The sequence below is a fragment of the Spermophilus citellus genome, assembly GCF_964194105.1.
Source record: "Spermophilus citellus genome assembly, chromosome: 2".
Lineage (NCBI taxonomy): Eukaryota > Metazoa > Chordata > Mammalia > Rodentia > Sciuridae > Spermophilus > Spermophilus citellus.
In genome coordinates, this window is record NC_138183.1 from 36,704,251 (window position 1) to 36,723,621 (window position 19,371).

General features: G+C 36.6%; 1 protein-coding gene across 1 annotated transcript in view; it reads right to left on the reverse strand.

Annotated features, from left to right (window-relative positions):
* Window positions 1-19,371, reverse strand: part of MELK (maternal embryonic leucine zipper kinase) — an 82,113-nt gene that overhangs the window by 55,198 nt on the left and 7,544 nt on the right. Inside the window, exons 3-8 of the mRNA XM_081273704.1 lie at window positions 18,427-18,512; window positions 14,270-14,386; window positions 10,329-10,472; window positions 8,889-8,957; window positions 6,302-6,394; window positions 896-994 (exon numbers count right to left, since the gene is read on the reverse strand). Coding sequence (XP_081129830.1) covers window positions 896-994; window positions 6,302-6,394; window positions 8,889-8,957; window positions 10,329-10,472; window positions 14,270-14,386; window positions 18,427-18,512 — 608 coding nt within the window. The remainder of the gene's footprint in view (window positions 1-895; window positions 995-6,301; window positions 6,395-8,888; window positions 8,958-10,328; window positions 10,473-14,269; window positions 14,387-18,426; window positions 18,513-19,371) is intronic.

Here is a 19,371-nt window from a genome sequence, read left to right on the forward strand (position 1 = left end):
TGATTCCACCTCTTCCCAAATTCCTCTCTATAGTTTAATCATCAATTTTAAAGACTTTTTCCAAGACAGATTATAGGAAAAAATTAAGTTAAATAAAGAAAAATTAAACAACCCAGTGCCCTTAGACTTGATGTTCTTTCTAGGGGTTAAGCAACAAGCCAACTGCAACTGCCACTTTCAACTCTATACTACATTCCAGAAATGAGAGTTAATTCAGAAATCCTCTAACCTAAAGCTGGTATAGATTCAATGTCCAGCCACAATAATCTCTGACCATTCCTTCCCATACTTCTCCCATCCCTATGCCTTTGCTCATAGTGTCTACTCTGCCAGAATGCATTCACCCACATCCTTTTCTGAAGCACTTCTACTTGAGGGGGGCGGGGTTTCTGGGGATTGAACCCAGGGCCCCAAACATGCTACAAGATGGCCTCAAACTTGCAATCCTCCTACCTCAGCCTCCCAGAGTAACTGGGATTACAGATATATGCCTCCACACCTAGCTTATTCTTTTAAAGTAAATGATTTACTAGATATTAATATATTCATAAAGTTTTGGGTGCTGGGATTGTAGCTCAGTGATAGAGCATGTGTTTAGCCTGCACAAAGCCCTAGGTTCAATCCCCAGCAACACACACACAAAAAGGCTTAAACACAAAATTATCATCACTACCTAATTCCAGAATTTTTTCTTCATTCCAAAAGCATAAAGTATAATAAGTAAAAAACTTTTACACTGAAATTCTATGCCTTGGGGCTAGGGTTGTGGCTCAGTGGTAGAGCACAAGTGCCTAGCATGAGTAAGGCATTGGGTTCGATGCTCAGCACCACATATAAGTAAATAAATAAACTTATTAAAAAAAAAAAAAGAAATTCTATGCCTTGCAATACTCACCATAATCTTCTTGTACAAAGCCATGACATTATCATCATCAAATGGTAGAAATCCACACATAAGTACATACAAAAGTATGCCCATGCTCCAAACATCTGCCTAAGAGGAAGAAAAAATCATTCAAAAAAAATATATAGAACACATTTCAGAATGATAAGATACTTAATAAAACCACAGAATCTTTAAAAAGCTGAAATAGAGCTAAGAGACCATTCAATTCAACCTGCTCATTCTAGTCTGGAACCCTGAAGTCTAGAAAAGCAGGTGTGTCCAAAGTCACCCAATCAGTGGCAGACCACCCAGGAACTTTCCTCTTAGCTATATGCTAACACTTAATAGGAAAAAAAAAATTATTTTGCTTGGATGGATTGGGCATGATAAAGAATGAGGCCAGGTCTCAGATTCTGAAAGCAATTCTACAGAGCTACTAAGGATCTCAGTTACATATGAGGATTATGTAAACAGGCATGGGGATGTCAAAATAAGTCTGAAAATTTTGTGGCAATCTACAAACGTGACTAAGTTACACAGTAAAAACTCTATTTAAAGAAATTTTAATATCATGCTAAGTGAAATAAGCCAATCCCAAAACACCAAAGGCCAAATGTTTCCTCTGATAAGTGAATGCTGATCCATAATGGGGGATTAAGGGGGGCCCATGGGATGAATGGAGGAACTTTGGAAAGGGCAAAGGGGAGGTGGTATGGGGGTAGGAAAGATGGTGGAATGAGATGGACATCATTACCCTAGGTATATGTAGGATTGCACGAATGGTGTGACTCTACTTCATGTATAGCCAGAAGTGAAAAAGTGTGTTCCATTTATGTATTATGAATCAAAATGCATTCTGCTGTCATGTATAACTAATTGGAATAAATTAATTATTTTTTTAAAACTTCAATGATTGACTTTTTCAAATATAGGGGCTAGAAACTAGCCTGCCAGCACAAATAGCCCTATAAATTTCCAATGTCTTAATGACATTGTCTTTGAAGGATGGAGTTTAACCTTTATGTGAGATATCCATGTGTCCATGAGCCCTAATCAGTAACTGTTATTTTCAAGCAGGATTTGACTTGATCAGTGTTGACACAACCAGTAAAAGTTGTATTACACAAACAGTAATAGTTCCCACTCTCATTTGATCCTTAGAAAAATTTTAAGAGATAAGAAGGATGGCATTTTTTTTATACTTGTAGATGGACAACATGCCTTTATTTTATTATTTTTTTTAAATGAAGTGCTAAGGACCCAGTGCCTCACACATGCTAAGCAAGCACTCTGCCACTGAGCCACAACCCTAGCATTTTTTTAAAGAAGCAAAAAAGGGGGACCCAGTGATTTAAGAGGCTGAAGTAGAAGAATTATAAGTTTGAGGCCAGCCTTGACAACTTAGCAAGACCTTGTCCAAAAATAAAAAGTAAAATAAATAAAAAGTGCTGGAGATGTAGCTCAGTGGTAGAGTGACCCTGGGTTCAATCCCCAATATCACAAAAAATATATATATAAAGAAAAGGGAGGGGCTGGGAATGTGGCTCAAGCGGTAGCGCGCTCGCCTAGCATGCGTGCGGCCCAGGTTCGGTCCTCAGCACCACATACAAACAAAGATGTTGTGTCTGCCGAGAACTAAAAAATAAATATTAAAAATTAAAAAAAAAAGAAAAGAAAAGAAGGGAGGCCTGGGATGTGGCTCAAGTGGTAGTGCGCTCACCTAGCATACATGAGGCACTGGGTTCAATTCTCAGCACCACATAAAAATAAAATGGAGATATTGTGTCCACCTAAATATTAAAAAATAAATATTAAAAAAATGAAATATAAAACAAAAACAAAGAAAAGGGAAATAAAGTTAAATAACAGGCAGCATCACACATCTGGATAATACCTATACCAGAATAACCCAGGTTATTCTGTCCTGTTCACTGAATCACATAAATTACTAGGACTCTATTATGATGCCACAAGTGAACAATGTGCTTTTAAGCTGACATGTGATTTTGGTTCCAAGTTGTAGGAGGTCAGAAATTAACAATTTATGCCAGAGAGTTGTCAAATATTTAATCTATAAATTGAGGCATGATGGCATGGCACTCATTCAAAGCAAAGAGGCAACACAGGAAAGAGTGAGCTAACATGACCTTGTCAAGTACCGTAAGAAGTCAACAGAGACATTATGTCTGGGGTTAAACTAAAAGATGAAGAAAATAATAGAAAAGATTTTCATAGATGTATCAAAGTCTACATGAGAGAAGAAAGCAGAAAAAGTATTCAAAGCACCATCAGTTTCAAATTAGATGTAAGAATAAATTAATCTACTAAAATCATAAGCCAAAGCAAATCCAGTCTATAAGTTATCAATTACCAAAAAACACAAAAATAACTAGAAGAGGGACTTAAAACCATTTCCTGTGAGATATTACTAAAGGAATTTTGAGATATTACCCTGGAACATGTCCTTAAAAGCATGATCTGGACCATAAGCATGAGAAACACCTAAAAAACTGCTTATTTTAAAATGAAGATTCTTAAATCCCCAACTTCAAAAACAACCCAAAATTTCCAAGGGTACAGCTCTGAGCTCTGCATGTTTTAACAAGTACCCCAGATGATTCCTTAGTACACTGTTCTAAAGGCACTGTCTTAGAAGGATGGAAAGTCAACTAACATGGACAAAAAAAACACAAAATTATGTAGGAAAAAACTCAGACACATTCAGACTAGCAAGGCCTTATCACCAGCCTTCTAGGAATCTTGTAAGATTAGGCTTATGAGTATCACTCCTTCTGGGAGACTAGACATATGGAAAAGTCCTTCACTCAGTTCAAATCTTGACCACAGTTACCAGCTCAAGGAAAGCCTAAGGAAGTGTTGCAACTAAAGAATACTAAAGAGATACAGTAACTAAACGCCATGTGTGATCCTGGATGGGGAGCAGAGGCAGGGATAAAGCTAAAAAGGACATCATTGACATAAGAAACACCATCTGAACATAGACTGTAACTGAATAAATTACATCCACATGAAATTCCCTTGTTTTTATAATTACAGTTACAAAAGAAAAGAGCCTTGAGAGAGAAGATTAGATTGGAGGGGAGGGGAGGGGAGGGGAGGCGGGATAGTAGGGGATAGGAAAGGCAGCAAAATACAACAGACACTAGTATGGCAGTATGTATAAACGTGGATGTGTAACCGATGTGATTCTGCAATCTGTATAAATCTGTATAAAAATGGGAGTTCATAACCCACTTGAATCAAATGTATGAAATATGATATGTCAAGAGCTTTGTAATATTTTGAACAACTAATAAAAAAAAAGAAAAAGAAAAGAGCGGGCTGGGGATGTGGCTCAAGCGGTAGCGCGCTCGCCTGGCATGCGTGCAGCCCGGGTTCGATCCTCAGCACCACATACAAACAAAGATGTTGTGTCCGCCGAGAACTAAAAGAAATAAATATTAAAAAAAATTCTCTCTCTCTCTCTCTCCTCTCTCTTTAAAAAAAAAAAAAAAAAAAAAGAAAAGAGCCTTGCTTTGGGGAAAGATATGCATAATTAGTAAAAAGAGGACATGTCTCCAATTTACTTTTTTTTTTTTTTAAGAGTACTGGAGATTTGGGGCTGGATTGTGGCTCAGTGGTAGAGCACTTGCCTGGCACGTGTGAGGCACTGGGTTTGATCCTCAACACCACATAAAAATAAATAAATAAATAAAGGTATTTTTTAAAAGATTAAAAAAAAAAGTATTGTGTCTCTCTACAACTTAAAAAAAAAAAAAAAAAAACAGAGTACTGGAGATTAAACTGAAGGGCATTCTACCACTGAGCTACATCTTCAGCCTTTTTTTGTTGGTCTCAAATTTGTGATCCACCTGCCTCAGCTTCCTAAATCTCTGGGACTATAGGTGTGTACCACACCTGTCTTCCAGTTTATTCTCAAATGATTGAGAAAATTAATAATATGTGCATATGCATATGTATACACAAAGACAAAATAAAGCAAATAGGGAAAATTAAACAATTGTAAATTTGAATAAAAACACATCAAAGTTCCTCATGCTATTTTTATCGTATACTATACCTTTGAGATTATATCAAAATCAAGTTGCCAAAACCAAGTTAGTTCCCATCTTCTCATGTTACAAACTAAATAACCTGGTATTGCTGGGGATATAGCTAAGTTGGTAGAGTGCTTGCCTAACATGTGCAAGGCCCTGGGTTCAATCCCCAGCACCACAAAAAGAAAAAAATAATAAGAAGAACTTGGTATTTCCCAAAAGTTTCTTTATGTCTGGGGTTAAACTAAAAGATGAAGAAAATAATAGAAAAGATTTTCATAGATGTATCAAAGCCTACATGAGAGAAGAAAGCAGAAAAAGTAGTTCCAAAAGATAGACCACATGAAAAGTGAATTCTATAAGCAAATAAAATCAGGACAAGCTGCTACCTGTGACATTTCCCTCCCAAAGGATCACATTGCACAAGAGCATATTAAAGATCTGGAGATGTCCTGAAATCCTGAAATAAGAAGACTGTTCCAGGAACTAGGTTGTAGCTCAGTGGTAGAGTGCTTGCCTAGCCATGTATGAAGCACTGGGTTCAATTCACAGAACCACATATAAATAAATAAATAAATAAATGTCTCATCAACAACTTAAAAAAAAAAAGAAATTTAATTTTAAAAAAAAGAAGACTGTTCCACCCAGCATTTTCTGAGCTTTTGATGACTTAATTTTTTTTTTTTAACTTTATGATACTGGGCTGGGGATGTGGCTCAAGCGGTAGCATGCTTGCCTGGCATGCGTGCGGCCCAGGTTCGATCCTCAGCACCACATACAAACAAAGATGTTGTGTCCGCCGAGAACTAAGAAAAAATAAATAAATATTAAAATTCTCTCTGTCCCTCTCACTCTCTCTAAAAAAAAAAAACTTTATGATACTAACATCAGCAACACTAGTACTGCAGAAAACAGAAAAACTAACTAGCTTGAAGTAGCAATTGTAAAGCTAGCAAAGCCTGGACTGCTGGCCTTGGAAAGTCATCTATGGACAAAAGACAGGTTTTCGCTCTGCTAATTGGCATCTCTGAAAACTAAGGCTGCAATCCTGACCTTGTACTCTACCCAGTTGGACGAATCAGTCCAAACTATGGCATTGTTCAATACAAAAGTAACCACAATAAGGACACCAGAAATATATCCCTCCTTCAAAAGAATATTACAGGTTATTATGTTTATCACAAATTATTCATTCCATCTACTAGTTTATAAATATCACTCCCAAACAGACTAAACTCTTTGATTAACAAGATTACTTACTTCATTGTTATATCCCCAATACACAGTGCTTGAGTCACTCAACTATAAATCACCAATAAATATGTTGACTATACTGATTTAATCAATGAATAATTACCTCAGATCCAAGATATGATTTGCCTTGTATTAACTCAGGTGCTGCATAAGCAAGGCTCCCACAACATGTCTGTAGATGGTAATCCTTGTTACCCTGTCAATAAGATAAAAATGAAACACTTAGGGCTGGGATTGTGGCTCAGTGGCAGAGCACTCACCTAGAAGTACTGGGTTCCATCCTCAGCACCACATAAAAACAAATAAATAAAATAAAGGTATTGTGTTCATCTACAACTAAAAAAATATTTTTTTTTTTAAATAAAACACTTACTAATTACAGCCCTAAACAGTATTAAATCTTGCTGGGCACAGTGACACATGCCTATAATCCCAGCAATTTGGGAGGCTGAGACAGGATCACAAATTCAAAGCCAGCCTCAGCAACTTGACAAGTTTAGTGAGACCCTGTCTCAAAATGAAAAATTAAAAGGCTGGGAATGTGGCTCAGTGGTTAAGTGCCCCTGGGTGCAGTCCCAATGCCAAAAAAAAGTAGAGAGAGAGTATTGAACCTTGATAAACACTCTTTGAACACAAAAAGAAGTTAAATGAAGAATGTTCCCAAATAAGGAAAAGACTTCTAAAGCCAATCTGATATTCTTTGCATATATGTCTATATGCACATGTGTTCTCTGCTTCTCTGGATTTCCTATACCACTACCACCTGACACAAATGAAATATTTTTCTCCTTCACTCAGTCAAGTCAGGTTCATACTTCCCTAGATATTCATGTGCACAATAATCAGCCTAGCGTACATCCGAGCCCCTGTGTCTTCCCACCCTTAAATACTCAAGAAGAAATGATCATGTCTTTACCAGCCCCTATCTCTAATATTAAATCCTTACAAATTCAGAGAGCTTCTTTCTCCTTAGAGGAAAGAAAGCAAAATTGTATGTAGCACAGGGCCTTGACAACCTATTTCTAGATTCAGTTATAAGAGAATCACCAACTTAGCTTCCCAGATCTGTTGAGAAATTTGCTCATGCTCCTCTCCCCCACAGAAATATCAAGACAATGAAAATGAAGTTACTGCCCAACTCCTATAGTCTTACAGCTGGCAAAGGACTTGTGAAACTGAGATCTCATTTATAAATGAAATATGCCCAGAAATGAGTTCTTCACAGAAGATGGAGGTGATTCTCTCCCAGGCCACCCCCACTTTCTTAGATGGCTCTATGCGGTCAAATCTGTGGCAGCCATAAAAAAAAGGGTAATGAAGTCTGTCACAAACATTTCCCACTGCCTGCTGTGGACATCATGACTCAAACAAGCTTATCTGTTCAAAGTATAATCTTTATATGTCTAGAAAAAAATAATACCTTCTAGCATTTGCTTCCCAAACACAAGGTTCCACTGATAGTCACTGAAGAGCCAAGGGAGGGAAGAGGATCAGAAAGAATCAAACATTCCACTGAAGGGGCAAAATCTGCTTCCCTTTGCACCTAGCTAATTCTGACTGGGACAGGAAATAATCATGGGACTACAAAGGGCTAAGACAAGTCTGCAATTTTGACATTCTTAATGAGTGTAGACAGCTCATTTTAGAGACTGTAACTACCATCATTAGAAAACTCAAGAAGAAACCTCCAACAGGCAGCCACACAGGAGATCTGCTGCAGAAAGCAAACCTGGGAAGTTCAAAGTCACCTCAAAGAGAAGTTATGCTGAAGAATACCAGTGCTTAACTATGGAATGCAAATTAGAGAAATACCTAACAGAATACCTATAGAAGTTCATCTGGACATTTTCCTTCTTCTTTCCTAAGGAAAGGGGATTTTCACAAAATATAACTAATTCTTAGTTACATAACCATTTGAATAACAAATAGGTTTATAACAAATTCTCAACTTCTAGCCCTATGAACAAAGGCATCATCTAGTGGCAATACACTTAAACTGCAAGCACATGATCTATTTAGCATTCATGCTAATAACTTCATGTGGCCTTGGTGCTACAAATTCTCTCACAGCTTACCCATGGGGTCTTCAACAGGACCAACACTAGACCTAGACCAGTGGCTGTCAATTCTGGCTACCTATTTTAGAATCATCTAAAGGATTTATACAAATTACTGATGCCTGGAATTAAATTTAACATTCTTTTGGGGTTTTTTTGGTACCGGGAATTGAACCCCCAGGACACTCAACCACTGAGCCACACCCCCAGTCCTATTTTGTATTTTATTTAATTTTTTAATGAATTTATTTATTTATTTATTTATTTATTTATTTATTTATTTATTTTTATGTGGTGCTGAGGATGGAACCAAGGGCCTTGCACTTGCAAGGCAAGTGCTCTACCGCTGAGCCATAACCCCAGCCCCATTTTGTATTTTATTTAGAGACAGGGTCTCATTGAGTTGCTTAGTGCCTCACTAAATTGCTAAGGCTGGCTTTGAGCTTGCAATGCACCTGTATCAGCCTCCTGAGCTGCTGAGATTACAAGCATGCGCCACCACGACCAGCAAATTTAACATTCTTCACAATGGAGGCAATTAAGCTCAATAAAGACCAAGTGGAAGTCAGAGCACAATAACACATTAAGGGGTGCATTTACAAGGAAATAAATGCATTTTATTTCTGCACTTACCTTGGGTTTTGCACAGAGACCAAAGTCAATCAGCTTTAATTTATGATTTTCATCAAACAATAAATTTTCCTGGGAAAACAAAGATACTTTGATAACTATATTCTTTTTTTTTTTTGTACCCAAGATCGAACTCAGGGGCACTCGGCCACTGAGTCACATCCCGAGCCCTATTTTGTATTTTATTTAGAGACAGGGTCTCATTGAATTGCTAAGCACCTCGCCACTACTGAGGCTGGCTTTGAACTCACGATCCTCCTGCTTCAGCTTCCCAAGCATCTAGGATTACAGGCGTGCGCCACCATGCTCAGCAATAATTATATTCTTATTTCCTTATATTATATCCCACCTCTAGCCATTTCTTAAAATGATTTAAGATTATTAATATTGAAAATCCTGGGTACAATAAGATGAAAAATCACTGGAAAATAGTGAAATAATAAGACGTATAAAAGGAGAAAGATAAGGAATGTTGATAAGTATATCACTTCGCCACAGGACACACCAGCATAAACCATTTCTCACTGGTACTCTCAGGGCCAACTAAAAGCAAACACAATTTGTGCCAAAGGAAAGTTTAAACTTAAAGAGTAATTTCAAATTGAAAAGTTGGGTATAAAAAGATAAAAAAGGATAACAAAACTGCCATATCTTCTCAGACCAATTCTAAGTCCCTGAACCTTTAAATCCATATTTACTATCACCCACTAGCCTGCAGACTTAAAAGAATATTCACATTTTTATTCAGCAGTCCTTAAAAAGTCAAGTCTGTAGAAGGTTTAAGCAAGGGGATCCCAAGTTTGAGGCAAGCCTCCACAACTTAGCCAGACCCAGTCTTAAAATTAAAAAAAATAAATAAATTTTAAAAAGGCTAGGGATATAGCTGAGCCCCAAGTTCAATCCCCAGTACAGTCCCAAAAAAAGGGAGTCTGTTGATTCCATTGAACTCCTGAGGAGATGGATTTAAATTAAAGGAGCACAGTGTTAGAAAAACAGCAAAATGGAAACCCTCTATGACTCTTTTTTCTTAGAAATAAAATACTGATTACAAGGACTTTTACAATAATATATAAATGACAGAAAAAATGCTATCTATCCAAAAAGTCTACCATAATTCAAAAGGAGGAAAAAAGAAATGGGATAGATTCTGACCGGAACAAAAGAAAATGAAGTAGGGCTAGGATTGTGGCTCAGGAGCAGAGCACTCGCCTAGTGCATGCGAGGCCCTGGGTTTGATCCTCAACACCACATAGAAATAAATAAATAAAACAAAGGTATTGGGTACAACTACAACTAAAAAATAAATATTAAAAAATAATAATAATAAAGAAAAAGAAGCAAAGCTAAGATAGATTCTTAAACAGAACATCTAGAAGCCCAAAAACACCAGTTAGATAATGCTGAACTCTCAGATGAGTATGAAAGTATGTCACAGTCACTTACTGGTTTGAGGTCCCTGTGAGCATAACCCTGGTTGTGCACATAAGCAACTGCAGACACTATCTGACGGAAAACCACTCTGGTCTCCTCCTCTGACAGGCGATCCTGGGAAATTATGTAGTCAAACAGCTCTCCTCCTGGGCAGTACTTCAACAGCAAGAGAGTCAAATAGATATTGTTATAGCTTACAGAAATAATTTCAGAGGAATATTAAAAAAATTACATTGAAGTCAGATGGGAGATGAGTGAGCATATTCAAAAATACTCTCTAAGGATCAAACAAGTCAATAATTATTCCAGGAATGAGAACAATAACTCTTTTCTTGAACAGTTTTATTAACAGTAAACAAAAGTAGAACTAACTACACTGTGGTTTTAAAAGGTTCACTCAGGGTTTTATATTTTTTTAGCAAAGAATTACAACCCATTCTCATCTTAATATGCTTACATTTACTACAGTTACCTACTTTTTTTTTTCTTTCTTTCTTTCTTTTTGGTACTGGGGATTGAACTCAGGAGCACTTTACCACTGAGCCACATCCCCAGCCCTTCTTATTTTTTATTTTGAGACATGGCCTCTCCAAGTTGCATAGGGATTCACAAAGTTGCTAATGCTAGCTGTGAACTTAAAATCCTCCTGCCTCAGCTTCCTAAGTCACTGGGATAACAGGTGTACACCACCATGCCCAATAGTTATCTAAGAATTTTTTTAAAGCAGCAATAATTATTTCTCCAGTAATTATTGTTGGTTGCTGTCCAAAGACCAGTGATTTTCCATCTGCATTAGAAAGACTCAGGTTGCACAGAGGAACCTCAGTGTTTGCGGGAGAAGAGGTTCCAGAGCTCAAAGCTCTAGGCTTTCCATCCTTTCTCTAAAGCAGCAATACTTTTTGTAAACTCAGTTTCCAATTAAAATTTTATTTCATTTTGGGAAAAAAAATTCATTTTGGCAATGTCAATTAAAATTATAAATGCATATAGCCTTTAACCTCACAGTTCCTCAAAGAATTGTTCCTACAGATATACTTAAATTGACAATGATGCATATTAAACATCATTCACTGAAACAACACTGTTTATAAAAGCAGAAAACTGGAAACAAACTGTCTTAGCCCATCCATGGTATTATACCTTACACTGGATAACTTATAAAGAACAGAAATTTATTGCTTACAGTTCTGGAGGCTAGGAAGTCAAAGACCAAAGTGCCAGATGATTTTATGTATGATGAAGACTTGTTACTCATAGATGGCACTAGCTATGTGTCCTCACATGGCAGAAGGGAATAAGCAGGTTGCCTGAAGTTTCTTTTATAGGAGAACTAATTGAGTTCTCACCCCTCCTCCTTATGGCCCCACCTTTTAATACAATCACACTGGAGATTACGTTCCAGTATAGAGTTTGGTGGGGACACTGACATTCATATCATAGCAACAACCAAATGCTCGCACTATATAAATTATGTCACAGTTATAAAATGAAATTCGTGGCAATAATTTAAAAAGAAGAAATGAAATTCACAGCAACAATTTAAAAAAGGAGAGAGAGCTCTTTACAAACTAATATGGGACAATATCAGGTATTTTTAAAAAAGCAAAGTGCAAAAGAGTATAACATATTGATATGGTGACTTGCAAAAGCATTATGCTGAACAAAATAAACAACACACAAAGAGTACAGACTATATGATTCATTCACATTAAGTTCTAGAGGAGGTAAAAATAATCTATGGTGAAAGAAATTAGATCAGTGGTTACTGGGAAAGGCAGAGCAGGTACTGCTATAAAAATTTACTTTGAAAAGGTTGGAGAAAACTTTCTAGGATGATGGAGATGTTTTATAACTTGAGTCAGGTGATAAGTACATAAGTATATACAGTATACCTAATTGTGCATTTTACAGTATGTAAATTATGCCTCAATAGTAATTTTTTAAAACTCTATCCAATAAGATTTATATGAAGAAAACAAACTATTTCATATTTTTCCATACAAAAATAATAAAGAGAAAAAGCATCCAAAATTTTAAATTTTTTTTAAAAATACAAAAATAACAACAAGGAGAAAAAACATTTAAAATCTCCATGAATGTACATAGATAATTGGTAAGCTAAAATGCTAAGTGGGCCCGGCCTGGTGGCCACATCTATAATCCCAGTTACTCATGAAGCTGAGGCAGAAGGAACACAGCACGTTCAAGGTCAGTCTTAACAAGACCTCTCAAAATAAAATTTTCATAAAGAACAGAGGATGTAGCTCAGTGGTAGAGTGCCTGCCTAGCAAGGTCCTGGGTTCAGTTCTCAGTACTATAAAAAAATAAATAAATAAAATGTTAAGTGGGGAAAAACACAAGGTACAAAGTACTATAGTTTGTGATCATAGGCTATACATACATAGACACACACAAACATATACATACATATGTAAAATATTTCTAGGTATCCATAAGAAACAAGAAAAATAGTGAATGACACAGAGGAAAAGGAATCGGATAAATGGAATACAGGGTAGAGAGGATTTTATTTTTAACATATATTCTCTTGTACCTTTTAAATTTTGTCCAAGGTTCATGAATATTTTGAGTTTTCATTTATTTTTTTTAGGAATTTCAGCCAGGTATGGTGGCATGCACTGCAATCCCAGCTACTCAGGAGATTGAGAAAGGATTGTTTGAATATAGGAGTTCAAGTCGAGTACAGCCTGGGCAACATAGGAAGACCCTGCCTCCAAAGAAAAAGATTTTAAAATCACTATAGCAGACCATATGGGTAGATCTATAGTAAAGTAAAAATAGCTCTAGGTCCAAAACTTTCAACACAAATTTTAAAATGTATTTAAAACAGCGTTAATCTGTAAAAACAGTGTGTAGCTACACATTCTTTGGCTAAAACTAAGAGATGAATGACACAAGTTCTCAAAACTATGTTTAATGCCACAAAGAGCAGTTTAAAACTTGAAAGAGTTTAGTTTCCATAACACATAGACTAGAAACTCTATATGCTGTGAATTAAATTGCCCACCTCCCAAAAAAAGATACGCTCAAGCCCTAATGTGGGACCTATGAATACGACCTCATTTGTAAAGTTATTTGTAAAAATAACCCAATTAAGAGGAAGTCATACTAAATTAGAGTGGGCCTTAATCCAATGACTTGGGTTCCTATGAGAGGGAAATTTGGAGACACACTGACACACAAAAGAGAAAAGACCATTTGGAAATGAAGGCAGAATGGAGTGGTTTGGTGTATCCATAAGCCACAGAACACCAAAAATTGCCAGGAAACACCAGGAATCAGGAAAGAACCTCCAGAACCTCTTGCCCATGTCTTGATTTGGGAGGAACTCAATCCTCCAGAACCCTAAGACAAATTTTTACCATCTTAGGCCACCAGGTTTGTAGATATTTATTAGACCTAGGAAATCAATATACCATATAGAACTGAAATAGATCCTTCCCTTTGGGACCAAATTCTAGCTTATTTTATCCAATAATCTAAACCACCTCATTAGGGGTATATTTTTTTTTAATTATTTATAGTATCTACAGCTACTTTATGTTTGTTTTTTTTTAGAGAGAGTGAGAGAGGAGAGAGAGAGAGAGAGAGAGAGAGAGAGAGAGAGAATTTTTAATATTTATTTTTTAGTTCTCCGCGGACACAACATCTTTGTTGGTATGTGGTGCTGAGGATCGAACCCGGGCCGCACGCATGCCAGGCGAGCGCGCTACCGCTTGAGCCACATCCCCAGCCCTTAGGGGTATATTAGAGAGAGTACATATACCATAAATTTGTTATATATGTCTACTTTAATTATCTAAATTACTAGAGACAGAACTCAAACAGGCAAACCACTTAACATTTATTTTAATCTTTTAGGTGAAACATAATTTCTCTCAACTATTGATAAAGTGACCAAAAGTTTTAGGTCTCTGGAACATACTACCAACCTCAAGAACTATGAATATTTTGTTGGCTGTTTCCAACACATGATAGAGTTGACATATATGCTGATGTCTCAAATTCTTCAAGGCATCAATCTCTGTTTTGACCCGGGGCAAATCACTCTGTGACAAAACATCATTTCAAATGAGCAATAATTTAATAGGAAATATTCCTAGTATCCACACCAGCAGCTTCAATACTATACAGAAAAACTATCAAAAGCCCTAAAACAAACTGTTCAAAAACAGAAAAATTCAGGCATGGTGGCATATACCTCTAATCCCAATGACATGAGAGCTGAAACAGGAGGTTTGCAAGCTCAAGACCAGCCTCAGCAACTTAGTGAGGCTCTAAGCAACTTAACGAGACCCTCTCTAAAACAAAAAAAATAAAAAAGGCTGGGGATGTGGCTCAACGGTGAGCCCCTGGGTTAAATACCCAGTACCAACAACAACAACAACAAAATGCCAATCAAGAGCCACACTCAGTGGTGCAGGCCTATAATCCCAGGAACTTGGGAGGCTGAGGCAGGAAGATTGCAAGTTTGAGGCCAGCCTCAGTCATTTAGCAAGATCCTATCTCAAAATGGGATGGGGTTGTTGCACATGTAGGTTCAATCCAAAAAAAATAAAAGTTGGTTAGGGAGAAAGATAAGCCAAGCTGAAATGTTTGAAAAGACAGAAACCTAGAAATCCCATGAAATAACAAGTAAAACCTTATTATAAAAATGGACTCAAGTGCCAGGCGTGGTGCACATACCTGTAATCCCAGCGGTTTGGGAGGCTGAAGCAGGAGGATTATAAGGTCAAAGCCAGCCTCAGCAATGGTGAGGCACTAAACAACACAACCCTGTCTCTAAATAAAATACAAAATAGGGTTGGGGATGTGCCTCGGTGGTCAAGTGCCTCTGAATTCAATCCCCAGTACCCGCCCCCCCAAAAAATGGACTCAAACTAATCATCAAGGGCTCAAGATTCAATTATCTAGAATTATGTAACCAGACAACAGGTCTTGATCAAGAATCAATTACAAGTGCTTGGGCTGGGGATGTGGCTCAAGCGGTAGCGCGCTCGCCTGGCATGCGTGCGGCCCGGGTTCGATCCTCAGCACCACATACAAACGAAGATGTTGTGTCCGCCGAGAACTAAAAAATAAATATTAAAAATTCTCTCTCTCTCTTTCTCTCCTAACTCTCTCCTCTCTCACTCTCTCTTTAAAAAAAATAAATAAATAAATAAAATAAAATAAAAAAGGTTGGGGAGATAATTTAGTGGTAAAGTGCCCTGGGTTCAATCCTCACTATCAAAAAATAAAAATAAAAAATAAAAAAAAAAAATTAATAAAAAAAAAAAAATTACAAGTGCTTGCTTCGGCAGCACATATACTAAAATTGGTACAGAGAAAATTAGCATGGCCCATGCACAAGGATGACACGCTAATTCATGAAGCTTTCCATATTTACAAAAAAAAATCAATTGCAAGCAGGGCACAGTGGTGCATGCTTGTAATCCCAGCAGTTTGGGAGGCTGAGTCAGGAGGAGGCAAGTTCAAAGCCAGCTTCAGCAACTTAGTGAGGCCCTTAGCAACTAGACAAGACCCTGTCTCTAAATAAAATATGAAAAAGGGCTGGGGATGTGACTCAGGGGTTAAGCGCCCCTGGATTCAATCCCTTGTATGAGAGAGAGAGAGAGAGAGAGAGAGAGAGAGAGAGAGAGAGAGAGAGACACACTAAAATCTAAATTGCTCGAGAGAATTAATTAAATTTGTAATCAATGTTTAAAAGCTCAAGAAAAATGAGTTTTAATGTTCTTTTATTAAATTAATGAATATAGTATTGAGAACTAAAAAAAAACAAAGATTGAAGACTGGATTATTGTTCAATAGATTATTAAAAATAAATTATCTGGAACATTACTCAGCATTAAAATAAAATAAAATCATGGCATCTGCAGGTAAACAGATGAAGTTGGAGAATATAATGCTAAGTGAAGCAAGCCAATCCCAAAAAATAAAAGGCCAAATGTTTTCTTTGATATGAGGATGCTAACTCATAATTGATATGAGGATGCTAACTCATAATGGCAATTGGAGGAGGAGCATGAGAGGAATGGAGGAACTTTAGATGGGGCAAAGGAGAGGAAGGAGAAAGGAGAGGAAAAGAGGATAGGAATGGTAATGGAATGAGTTAGACATCACTACCCTAAGTACATGTATAAGACACAAATGGTATGAAAACACTTTGTGTACAATCAGTATCTTGAAAAATTGTACTCTATATGTGTAATATGAAATAAATTGTGTTCTGCCATTATGTATAACAAATAAGAAATTAAAAAAAGAAAAATAATAATTGTCAGATTTTTTAACATATATCTTGAAGAGAATTCAAAGAATTAAATCACATTTCTACATCAAAACTCCTTAGTTTCCTATGACTTATTTATGTATGTTAATCATGGCTTATATCCTTAATAATAAAAAATAAGGTAATGATTAATGAATGCTAAAACCTGTCTCATTCCAACAATAAGAAAACATTTAAAAAATATTTTTATGTTTCATAATTAAGAGCATGTTACAGCTGGGCAAACGGGGTATATGCCTATAGGCTGAGGCAGAAGGGTTACAAGTTCAAGGCCAGCCTGGGCAACTTAGTGAGACCCTGTCTCAAAATAAAATCTAAAAAGGACTAGGGACATATCTCAGTGCTTGCTTAGTACATGCAAGGCTTAAAATGTTTATACTGTTTACTAAACTGTAAACTATGAATAATTATAATACTAACTCAATCCAAAAGAAAAAGTCATTTTTCTTTAACTTTTTTTTTTTTTTTTTTTTTGGGGGGGGAGTACCAGGATGGAACCCAGGGCCTTGAACCTGGTAGGCAAGCACTTTACCACTAAGATACATACCTAACCCCTTTTTACTCTATTTTGAGACAGGGTCTCACTAAGTTGCCCAGGCTGGCCTTCAACTTGTGGTCTTCCTGCCTTAGACTCCTAAATTGCTAAGATTATAGGCATGCAACACCATGCCCAGCTAGTCTGAAATTAGAAATTTCTTTTCTAATACTTAAAAGATTTTAAACAGAGAAAAAACTTAATTTTCAAAATTGATCCTCAAAAAAAGAAACAACCAGCATCTTGGGAGGCTAAGGCCAGAAGGATTCCAAGTTTGAAGCCAGCCTGCACAACTTAGCCAGACCTTGTCTCAAAATAAATAATAAAGAGGTCTGGGGATATAGCTCAGTGGTGGAGCACCCCTGGTTCAATCCCCAATAGTATTAAGGAAGGAAGGAAGGAAGGAAGGAAGGAAGGAAGGAAGGAAGGAAGGACAAGCCACAGGTATATACTTAGAGACTAGTTAGAGTTCACTAACTCTCAGGAGAAGACTAGAAACAAAAATTAAGTCCAGAAACAAACCACATGAAGGATGGTAGAGGGAATTAGAAAATGAAGACTCCTAACAACTTCAAACACTGGAAAGGCATAGAAGGCACAAAAAGGACCATCAATAGAAACAGGTTTTACCTCAATATAAAAATAATAATAATTTTATATATATTATAGCCAAAACCACAAATTGAATGGGCTATTTTAGTAAGTAATGAACAACTCAAACCTGGAAGCATTCTCAGAGAGGAAAAAAATACTGATTAAGAAAAGGATTCATTAGATAATTTCTAAAGTCACTTTGAATAAAAAGCTGGGATCTAAGACTTATCTATCTACTTATCTATACAACAAAATATATCAACATTAGTAAGAGTATTGTGAAAGGGTAAAAATGGGAGATATTAATATTCAGAGACTCCTCCAAGACTATGAAACAGTGCTGTGGATATAGTTCAGTTGGTAGAGTGTTTGCCTCAAATGCACAAGGATCTGGGTTTAATCCCTAGTGCCACCAAAAAAAAAAAAAAAAAAAAGACTATAAAACAACCACCAAAAAAAAATGAATGTTACAGAGTTCAAACCCCTACATTAAAATCTGAAGGACAAAGTAACCCTCCCACCCACCCAGACCACTTTAAAACCACAGATCTCTATACATTTTTTAAAGGCATAAAAATATTATTCTAAGAATAGTAATTAGGATATTCAGGTTTTAATCACAAAACTGCTCTACAAGGAGAATATTAAAAGAACAATTTTAAACTTACCCCTAGTGCATTTTTATCCATGATTTTTATAGCTACCATCTCTCCAGTGAGGATATGGCAGGCAAGCTTGACCTTTGCAAAGCCACCTATGCACAAGAAAATTTATGACAAAGAGATAAACAAGGACTCAAGCAGAAACACCTGTTCACTTTTTTTTTTTTTTTTGTACCAAGGATTAAATTCAGGGGCACTCCACCACTGAGCCATATCCCTAGCCCTATTTTGTATTTTATGTAGAGATAGGGTCTAAATTGCTTAGTGCCTCAATTTTGCTAAGGCTGACTTTGAACTAGTGATCCTCCTGCCTCAGCCTCCCAAGCCACTGGGATTACACGCATGCGCCATTGCATCCAGCTACAACTGTTTTATAATTAACATTGCTAGAACGTAATATAAAGTTGCTGAAACCAAAGACAAATTATATAAAACTTCCACTCAGTTTTAAAATTCTGAGGATAAGCAATTATGCTTTAAAACTGGGTCAAAAGCAGAATAAATGTTTCTCCTTAGATTTCTCAATCTTCAAATTAACACTTCCAAAAAGAAGCTTCTGGTAGCCTGTTCCAAATTCTTTACCATTTCAGTAAGAAGCAACTTCATTTTCCCAGGTGCTCTCAGGCCCAAAACCCTGGAACCATCCTTATTTCCTCTCTTTTATAATACCCCATAGCCAAAACATAAACAAATCCCACTGGTTTACTGTGGAGGAAAAATATTAATGTTTACATGGGGGAAAAGCAGGTACTGACTATATATATTTGATATATATATTTGATCAACCCATCAAGATCAGTGAACTTCGCACGTTTTACCATGTTATACCTCAATAACTACCTCATCACCATCACTATCATCCTCACCTAAATCACCATCATTGCCAGAGTCACTTACCTGAATTATTACAATAGCTTCCTAACTTCTCTCTACCTTTGCCCTTTCCCTCTC